The sequence below is a fragment of the Salmo salar genome, chromosome 06 (genome assembly GCF_965601325.2).
Source record: "Salmo salar chromosome 06, fSalSal1, whole genome shotgun sequence".
Taxonomy (NCBI): domain Eukaryota; kingdom Metazoa; phylum Chordata; class Actinopteri; order Salmoniformes; family Salmonidae; genus Salmo; species Salmo salar.
In genome coordinates, this window is record NC_138296.1 from 75,604,198 (window position 1) to 75,614,989 (window position 10,792).

General features: G+C 39.8%; 1 protein-coding gene across 1 annotated transcript in view; it reads right to left on the reverse strand.

The window, feature by feature from the left end:
- Nucleotides 1-9,096, reverse strand: part of cdc40 (cell division cycle 40 homolog (S. cerevisiae)) — a 48,333-nt gene extending 39,237 nt beyond the window's left edge. The window contains exon 1 of the mRNA XM_014205521.2: nt 8,886-9,096. Coding sequence (XP_014060996.1) covers nt 8,886-9,068 — 183 coding nt within the window. The 5' untranslated portion in view covers nt 9,069-9,096. The remainder of the gene's footprint in view (nt 1-8,885) is intronic.
- Between the last annotated feature and the right edge of the window lie 1,696 nt (nt 9,097-10,792).

Sequence of the window (10,792 nt, forward strand, 5' to 3'; positions counted from 1 at the left end):
AAGATATATGATGGCAGCACATCTGTGTAAACAAAACTGCTTGATTTTGTTGAATTGAATGGAGAAACAGCAGAGGAAATTGCAGCTGAGGTCCTGGTGGTCATCCAAAAATGTAACCTGGAAAACATTCTCTGTCGACAACAAATGCCAACTTTGGAGGACTGAATAGGCTGGGGAGGGTCAATGTCCATTCCAAAGTTAAAAATGCTCTGCAGTGGGAGGTGATTGGCTTAGGTTGTCCTGCCCACATCATTCATAACACGGCCAGAACAGCTTTGGATATGATGTTGACTACCTGCTCACAAAGATATTTGGATATGTTCATATTTTCACCATCAGAGTAGAAAGACTAAGAGCTTTTGTGAGTTTGTTGGCCAGGAGTACCATAACATTTTAGGACACGGCAATGTTCGCTTGATGTCCATGCTCCCTGCTCTAGAAAGAGTGCTGAAAATGTATATCCCATTGAAATCCTTTTTTATTTCTGAAGACAACTGCCCTGTTGTCCTGTGAACAATGTTCAAAGATCCACTGACTGAACTTTGGCTGGCCTATGTCCATGGAAACCTGACCGTATTCAGTGACACGATCAAGATGCTTGGAGGCCAGGACCACTGTGCTGTGGAGTCAGCTGCAATTCTGAGAAACGTTGAGGCAAACTTGACTGCAAGACGTGATGACAACTTCATTCCAGTTTTGGTCAGAGGACTTCTGAGAGAGCTAGAGGAAAATGGAGCCATGTCTAAAGAGAGCTTTCTGAAAACATCCCAATCATTCTTCACTATGGCTGTGAACTACTTGCAAGCATGGGAAAGCACACAGATAATGTAAATCTTTTAGATTGTCTCCTTTTAAAAAGGCAACCTCAGCGTGAAGAGATCCAGAAGGCAGCAGGCACACTGCAGGAACAATGCCCCAATGTGACCATCAATGAGGATGCATTGTGTGACGAAATGGAGCACGGTGGTTACCCACTTCAAAGAGAACGACATCCCACACACTAACCTGGCTAGATTAGTGTCTGCTGTCATGTGCTTGCCTGAAAGTAATGCACCAGTCGAGAGAGTGTTCTCCCAAATGAATGATTATATAAACAGCAGCAAGAAATAGGTTCGCTGTTCCTACCATCAAGGCCATGCTTATTGTGAAGACAAACTTCAACCTCCCCTGACAGGAGTTAACCTCTTACATCTAGACGTTCCGCTAGCGGAACACCTGCTCCAATATCCAATGATAGGCGTGGCGCGAATTGCAAATTCCTCAAAAATACAAAAACTTAAATTTTTCAAACATATGACTATTTCACAGCATTTTAAAGACAAGACTCTCCTTTATCTAACCACACTGTCCGATTTCAAAAAGGCTTTACAGCGAAAGCAAAACATTAGATTATGTCAGCAGAATACCAAGCCAGAAATAATCAGACACCCATTTTTCAAGCTAGCATATAATGTCACAAAAACCCAGAAGACAGCTAAATGCAGCACTAACCTTTGATGATCTTCATCAGATGACAGACCTAGGACATTATGTTATTCAATACATGCATGTTTTGTTCAATCAAGTTCATATTTATATCAAAAAACAGCTTTTTACATTAGCATGTGACGTTCAGAACTAGCATACCCCCCGCAAACTTCCGGGGAATTTGCTAACAATTTACTAAATTACTCACGATAAACGTTCACAAAAAGCATAACAATTATTTTAAGAATTATAGATACAGAACTCCTCTATGCACTCGATATGTCCGATTTTAAAATAGCTTTTTGGTTAAAGCACATTTTGCAATATTCTAAGTACATAGCCCAGCCATCACGGGCTAGCTATTTAGACACCCGGCAGGTTTAGCCTTCACCAAAATCAGATTTACTATTATAAAAGTTTGATTACCTTTTGTTGTCTTCGTCAGAATGCATTCCCAGGACTGCTACTTCAATAACAAATGTTGGTTTGGTCCAAAATAATCCATCGTTATATCCGAATAGCGGCGTTTTGTTCGTGCGTCCCAGACACTATCCGAAATGGTAAATCAGGGTCGTGCGCATGGCGCAATTCGTGACAAAACATTTCTAAATATTCCATTACCGTACTTCGAAGCATGTCAACCGCTGTTTAAAATCAATTTTTATGCAATTTATCTCGTAAAAAAGCGATAATATTCCGACCGGGAATCTCCTTTTCGGCAAACAGAGGAAAAATCACAAAGACGGGGGCGGCCAGGGCACGCGCCTAAGCCCACAGTCCCTTGATCGGCCACTTGAGAAAGGCGATAATGTGTTTCAGCCTGGGGCTGGGATGACGACATTCAGGTTTTTCCCGGGCTCTGAGCGCCCATGGAAGACGTAGGAAGTGTCACGTTAGAGCAGAGATCCTTTGTAAAAGATAGAGATGGCAAAGAAGTTCAAGAAATGGTCAGACAGGCCACTTCCTGTAAAGGAATCTCTCAGGTTTTGACCTGCCATTTGAGTTCTGTTATACTCACAGACACCATTCAAACAGTTTTAGAAACTTTGGAGTGTTTTCTATCCAAAGCCAATAATTATATGCATATTCTAGTTACTGGGCAGGAGTAGTAACCAGATTAAATCGGGTACGTTTTTTATCCAGCCGTGAAAATACTGCCCCCTAGCCATAACAGGTTAATGGAGAAGCTGGCCAAAGACAGAGCAATCCTGAAGAAGATGCATTCTTTTGAGAAATATACAGATTAGGTTTGTATAAGTATATTATGTAGTTACCAATTTCATCAACATCTTATTTCTTTATTATGTTGTTAATTATTTCACATATACTATTGTCTTGTTTTTTCAATTTTGCTCATGTTCTCTTCTGCTCTTATTCTACCAGGACCACTGAATGGCTGTTCAGATTGGACAGTTCTGTCTTGTCTGTAGTGCATCTGTAATATAGTTGTTTTCTCTATCACAGTGAGCCTGTTAGATTCAATACATGAAACCGGAATTGTCCCCCTTTCTATTTCATAGATAATAACATTGGATATTTTAATGATATATTGACTGCCGAACTGGAAATGTCCCTGGTTTTCATTTCAGAAATCTGGTCACCTTACTTACAGGAGCATTTAGGGTTCAGGGCCTTGCTCAAGGGCACTGACAAATTTTTCACCTAGTCGGCTCAGGGATTCGAACCAGCGACTCTTCGGTTACTGGCCCGATGCTCTTAACCGCTAGGCTACCTGCCGCCTAGTCATCAAACTATAGCCTATACAGTACATGTAGGCTATCTTGCCGTTGTGTGTAAATTGAATAATTGGAAAGCAATATTTATAATCGATTAGGCCATATAGGCTATCCTTTAACTATAACATGAGCAGCTGTAATTCACCTCAAGCATCTTCCTCATATGCCACGCGGTCTCATTTTATTTGTAGTCCAGCTGAAATGCTGATATTCGCGTTGAAGCCTACTATTCACCGCTCTACCCAAAATCCACAGGACATATAGCACATTGAGGTAAGATAGCTATCTATTTTGATATGTGACATAGCATGATACGTAGCATTTTCAGTTTTTGATGTATGCTTTCATAGTCAATGTTAAATACAATTTTTGATGATTACTCACCAAACAAGTGTAGTTTTGTAACATCTCAACTAGGGTTGCAAAGGGTCGGAAACTTTCTGGTAAATTTCTATACATTTTCCATGGGAAGTTAAACCCGGGAATTTTGCTTAAATTCATAAAAAAGTTAGCTTATAACATTGAACCTTTTTTGTGGGATACACATGGTAATTCTTGGTCTTGTTGCATATTTTGGATAAACTATACAATTGGGTTCTGAGAATTTGAAATATACTTATTCATGTCACTGAGGGAGCGTGGGTAATGTATAACGTTTACATTATGTCAGGATATGTTATTGTTAGCCATCAGGGATCCTATGGGAAGGATCCTCTGAGAGGAGAAGAGACACAGTCTGGTACCAGGCACCATGACAGCTGTGAGATGGGGAGGAGTGAGCACTTTGGGGTAGAGGTCAGGTCAGATGAAGTGAGGAAGAACAGATATCACTAAGGTTCTGTCTAGCAACAGAAATGCATTGGCTGTTCAGATGTGTAGGAGGAGACTCAGTCTAGGAGAAAGGGTTAAATATCAGTGCTTGTGCGAAAATGTCTTTGTCTGAATGCAGCTGTATTGACCCTCTGGGAAGAATAAACTTGGTTAAGCTTTTATAGTGTCCGTTGAGTTTTTTTTACTCAGAATTAGAACGGAACAATCCCCAATTCAATGAAATTGCAACCCTCTGCATGCACAGTGCATTCTTCCATCACATGTACAGCTAATTCTCAAGATCTTGCACACTAATGAGATGCTATTGAGCCCACACTAATACTGTCTGAGCCAAGGACTACATGCTTTCTGGTAAATTCTGATTACAATACTGGGTAGGGTGAATATATTTTATATGTCATACATGATTTTTGTTAACTAGTAAATAGTAGCCTACAGCAAAGTGTGTTTAAATCATTTCTAACTTAACAATTTCTGCTAGTTAGTTTTTGCTACCATGTGGGTTTTAGCTTGCTTGAGCCTGCTAAAGGAGGAGTGTTAATTCACCTGTTTCCATATATGTTTCATTTTAAAACAGTTCTTACAAAATACTTGTTTAATCTAACTGCTTAACTATTTAGCTGTACATGGAATTGTATTTGTTGTTTTTTTACAAAAAAAATTCTAATCTTTACAGGAAAATGCCACAGCCATGATCTGATGTGTGGAGACATTTCCCTGCAGCTAATGTAGAAAGAAAAGCTGTGCACATTTGCAAATACTGTGCCAAATCATATGTGAAGAATGCAACAAAGATGCAAAATTATCTGGCCAAGTGCATAAAGTTCCCTCAGCACTGACAACAAGCAACCTCTGACAAAAGTCCCTCTACTTCTATTGGAGGTGAAAATTAGACTCAGACACCTTATCGATAGAAACAGCTCATGGTCCTTCTGGAATCAGAAGTTATTTTTGACTCGATGGAGGAACGTAGTCAGAGAAATGCTGATGAATGTCTTGCTCGATCTGTGTATGCAACTGGTTCACCTCCGATGCTCACAGGCAATGTGTATTGGAAGAGATTTCTGAATGTTCTTTGCCCGGCATACACCCCTCCAACCAGAGATGCTTTATCTACTCATTTGCTGGATGCAGAGTTCAAGTGAAAGTCAAGCAAATCATAGAGAAAGCAGACTGTATTGCAATCATCTCTGATGGGTGGTCGAAAGTTTGTGGGCAAGGAATAATTAACTACATCTTTTCCACCCCTCAACCAGTATTCTACAAGAGCACAGACACAAGGGCAACACAAACACCGGTCTCTACACTGCAGATAGGCTGAAGGCAGTCATCAATGACCTTGGACCACAGAATGTATTTGCACTGGTGACAGACAATGATGCGAACATGAAGGCTGCTTGGTCTAAAGTGGAGGAGACCTACCCTCACATCACACCCATTGGCTGTGCTGCTCATGCATTGAATCTGCTCCTCAAGGACATCATGGCACTGAAAACAATGGATACACTCTACAAGAGAGCCAAGGATACAAGAGAGCCAAGGAAATGGTTAGGTATGTGAAGAGTCATCAAGTTATAGCAGAAATCTGCCTCACCAAGCAAAGTGAGAAGAATAAGAGCACCACATTGAAGCTGCCGAGCAACACCCGTTGGGGTGGTGTTGTCATCATAATTGACAGTCTCCTGGTGGGGAAGGAGTCTCTCCAAGAAATGGCCATATTAGTCTGCCGATATGGACAGCCCCATCAAGAGGATCCTCCTGGATGATGTATTTTGGGAGAGTGGTAAGCAACCTGAAACCTATAGCAGTAGCCATTGCACAGATTGAGGGATACAATGCCATCCTGTCTGATGTTCAGACTCTGCTTGCAGATGTAAGAGAAGAAATCCGTACTGCCCTGACCACTTCACTGTTGCTCCAAGCAGAGGAAACTGCAGTTCTGAAATACAGGAAACTGCAGTTCTGAAATACATAAAAAAGCGTGAAGACTTCTGCCTGAAGTCCATACACACCGCAACGTACCTGTTGGACCCAAGTATGCTGGCAAGAGCATCCTGTCTGGTGCAGAGATCAACAAGGCCTATGGTGTCATCACTACTGTGTCTCGCCACCTTGGCCTGGATGAGGGAAAGGTTCTTGGCAGTCTGGCGAGGTACGCTTCCAAGCAAGGGCTTTGGGATGGAGATGCAATACGGTTGTCATGCCAACATATCTCATCAGCCACCTGGTGGAAAGGACTTTGTGGATCTGAGGCTCTTTCCCCTGTTGCCTCCATCATCCTCCAAATCTCACCAACATCAGCCGCCTCAGAGCGCAACTGGTCCTTGTTTGGGAACACGCACACTAAAGCACGCAACAGGCTGACCAATACAAGGGTTGAAAAATTGGTGGCCATCCAGGTAAATTTTAGACTTTTTGAGCCTGATAACGAGCCATCCTCAACAAGGTTGGAAAGTGACAGCGAAAATGAGGCCTCAAAGTCTGATGTTCACAAGGTTGAAAATTGAGGAGGTCCAGACATGGAAGCTTGAGAGGAAGACAACCAGAGCTTTAGTTTCTAGACTATAATTTTACAGATGTTGAAAAAGTTTTTGGGAGATGCGATGGATCATTGGGGATCATTTAATATTCCCTTTTGTTGTTCAGTGAAATTATCCCATGTGAAGAGTCAACTCATTTAATTAAAGTTCAATTCATAACTAAATTGTTTTTTAATTTCTTTTGGAAGGATTTAATCATTTGCAATTATGTCTACTTATGAGGTAAAAGGTTTATGTTTCTGTCTCCATAGGATATGGTAAATATATCCAATGCAAAAAACATCACATTTAAATGGTATTAATAATCATTTGCATATATTTCCGTTAATACCCATATATTCCCGTTAATTCCCACAGAAGGTTTCCACCTCTGAATATTCCCCAAAATGTGCAACGCTAATCTCAGAACGTCAACATAGACTACCACGAGACTTTTCAATTCAAAGCCTGCATACTTCAGCTCCTGTTATCCTAATTGTACTTTTGTGACCCGCATTTTTTTCTTTTTTTAAGTGGACGACTGCAACATAAAAGTTCATGTGAGGAAGCGGCACCGCTGTCAACAGTGCTCGGTGCTTTGTTGTAGGATGTATTGCGTTACAAAATCCGATTTTTGAAATTGCCTTAATGTTGATGATTTGTAAAAAATAAAAAAAATACCGCACTGAGCAACTAAGAAATTGAAGGGTCGTATTTATTTTATACCATAAGTTCTCACTATGAGCCTGTGCCTGGATGGACACCCTATAAAAATAAATACATTGCAGGATCATTGTGTAACGGACAAACAAACATGGTTGTTTGAACCTGTCAAGACAGCAATGTGCACATACCAATGATCCAATGTGACAGTCTAGACAGGATGAACGGGACAGTGGGAGAAATGTCTGATACTGGGCTTAGGAAACACTTTCTGTAGGCTATTCTTAGAATGACATCTTTTGAGCGTTGTTCACTACCACTGCCTGCTTTCCCACTTTGTGACAGTGCCATTGTAAAAATGGCCCGATTTAATAAAATATTTCGCTACCTGACAACACTGAATTAAAGCAATGAAATCCAATGATTTGACCCTTCGTAGGACGAGGTGCCACTAGTTTTTAGGGTAATCTACAGTATAGCCTACAACGTTTAAGATATTCTATTATTTAATCGTATACCCTTGCAAAGACGTGTACGGTTGCTGGATTTCATTAGTAATTGGCACAGAGCGGAGGCGAACGATGTATGCAACATTGGTCATTCGATGTTTTAGGGAATATCTTGCATGTTTACACAATTTAGTAAAGCGAGAATACACTAGGCCTACTGCCACATATTTTTTAAGGATATGTTGACTACTGGTGGTATGAGGATTATATCTGAACAATGGCGTACCTCTTATGATCAAATAAGTGTCTATTTGCGCCTATTTTTTTTATGATTGAACGTGGAATGGCTAATTTACCCACTCCTCTTGACAAGTGCTCCGAATACTCCCATTACTGTTCCGCTATATATTGGTGCAAAGTTTCTGTTGGTTGGAGTAGACACGCACGGTGAGGTGACATCAAATTAGTAAAATGTTTAGCAGAAGCAAATTGGAGCCCGATGATATCCAGCTACATCATTTTCTATGGGGTGATCTGTACTGTTAACTCCGTTTATGGACGAGTCGTCAAGCCTGCGTGTGTAGTTATGGTGACGCCAGGTGTGATAAGGCAGGTGCGTTCAAGGACGGTTAAACTCGTCACTAATCTTTAAGGTAAACGTCCAAACACACTTTTTCTTACTTTAGTTACTTCAATGCAGCATTTTCTGCACTGTTAGACTATACTTTTTAAAATGTAAATATTTAAAGTTGCATTAATCAACATTGGAACATTGGTTTCAATGGTCACCAAATATGTATTTTTCATTGGTCTTAGTGGAAGATCTCAAAGATAGTCCTAACTTCTCATTATGTAAACTTCTTCCACTAAAATTATTAATACTTTCAGCCTACTATGCAAGCACATTACGTTTCTATTGAAACTTCCTGTTTTAGCTACTTAGCTATACAAATATTTGGTGAAAGTAACTTAACTCATTGTTCTATCCATATAATTAGTAATTTAATAGGATCTGTAATGGTTATATATGTGCTTTCACTATCCACCTAACGTCAGTGTAGCTAGATAAGTAAAGTTAGCGATTACATTCAAAAGTTGCTTTTTAGGTGACAAGCCGACTCTGGCTGGATAGCACTAGTAGCTAACTAGCTAGCTATCTAGCTAGCTATCTAGCGTAGCTACAATATCTAGCTTAATTAGCAACCAGCTAGCCCACTTACCTTTACGGCGACCTCAGGAGCTGAATTAAGGAGAGCCAAAGACATTGTTTGTCCAGATTTCAACGGTTGAAGGTGTGCTAGGGCATCAGGGTCAACTTTTTCGGGACTAGCATTAGATTTTGTCTCATTATCTGAATCTGAATCGGTCCCGTACGAAACGAGGGACTCCACGGTGGCAGCCATCTTGGATGTTGTGAATGCCCAACCGGAAATATCCTAAAAGTAGGTATTTACTTTAAAATCAAATAACATTTTATTTGTAACATGCGCCGAATACAACGGGTGTATACTTTACCGTGAAATACTTGCTTACGAGCCCTTCCCAACGATGCAACAAAAACAAAAATTACACAAGATGAATAAAATATAGAAGAATGGAGCTATATACAGGGAGTACCAGTACCAGATCAATGTGCAGGGTACATGAAAGCAGGGTAAAATGACTAGGCATCAGGATATATAATAATAAGAGTAAAATAAAGACCAAAGCAGCAGCAGTGTGTGTGTGTTGTATCGGTTTGTTTGTGTGTGTAGTGTAGTGTAGGCCTATGTAAATGTGTGTAGGTTTTGTGTGGTGTGTAAGTGTGTATTTTGTGTATATATAGTCTTGACATTAAAGTGAAAATAAGTATAACAAAACATCAAAATTGGGAGAGATTAATCGTTTAGTTGAATTTTATAATGATACAATTTGGAATAACATAATGTAAGTCACTGTTATTTCAACAGATGAGTGATCAACGGATACAAATAAATTTTATGCACCTTTAAGGATATCATTCTCACTGGGCATACATTGGACGTGCTCACATTTCGTGATTTCCTTGCCCCAAAATCTTTAATTCCGTCCAACCTCAACCCCAGGACGTGGGTGCTCATATTACACGATTATTCCCTAGTTGTTACTGCTCTTCGTTTCTTGGTTGTTATAGGGGAAAATGCCATTATTATGTGCATAAACATTTAAAAAAAGGGGTGCAGAATATAGACTTAATATTAAATTATAATTTTGGTTTCTGTCATTGTAAGATTGGTGGAGTTCGTTTTGTATGCCAAGGTGCCCCTGGTGGGTGTAGATTTCATTTAAAGACCAATGGAATTGTATAAAATAATCAAACTCCGTCCTACCGGGGCACCCGGCCATGTAAAACGAACAAACCCATTGAAAAGGCCGCTTCTTTTCTCCACAGCTTCACCAATCTGTCTTCCATCACCCCGTACACACGTCGCGTGTTGTTGTTGCTTTCCTCTTCGCCATCATTGTTTTGGTCTCACATGCTGAATGCTCATTGGCTATTGGCAGCAGTCCTTTCCCAATCGCGTTTTAGCACTGCTCATACTACAAGATGCATACCAAAATGTCTGACATGTCAGAAAATTATCTGGACATCCGACAGGGGTCAGGGTCTTCATTTATAAACCGTGCATACAAAGTATACCTCAAAATGTACGCGAGACAGATTTATAAACGTTTAACTTGACGTGAAAATATTCTCACCTCCCTGCAAACTTTAGACCATGCTTATGCACATCTGCTAGTGGTTGAAATAATTGCCAGTTGGCAAGTAATTAGTTTGTTTAGGGATATCATGAAAAGCTTATAAATACAAAACTAAAATCACGAAAACATATTAACAAGAATGCAACCATTTGCCATTAGTGAGAAGAGTGAAAGTCTGTGTTTTATTTTTTCAATCTAAAATAATTAGACATAGGAATCATAATTAGACATAGGAATCATATAATTAGATATAGGAATCATATAATTAGACATAGGAATCATATAATTAGACATAGGAATCATATAATTAGACATAGGAATCTTTTTCATATTTAATTTATTTTCATAACCATTGCAGAATATATTCCTCACCTTTTCTGGCCTTGATGGGTTCATATTCTCAAAG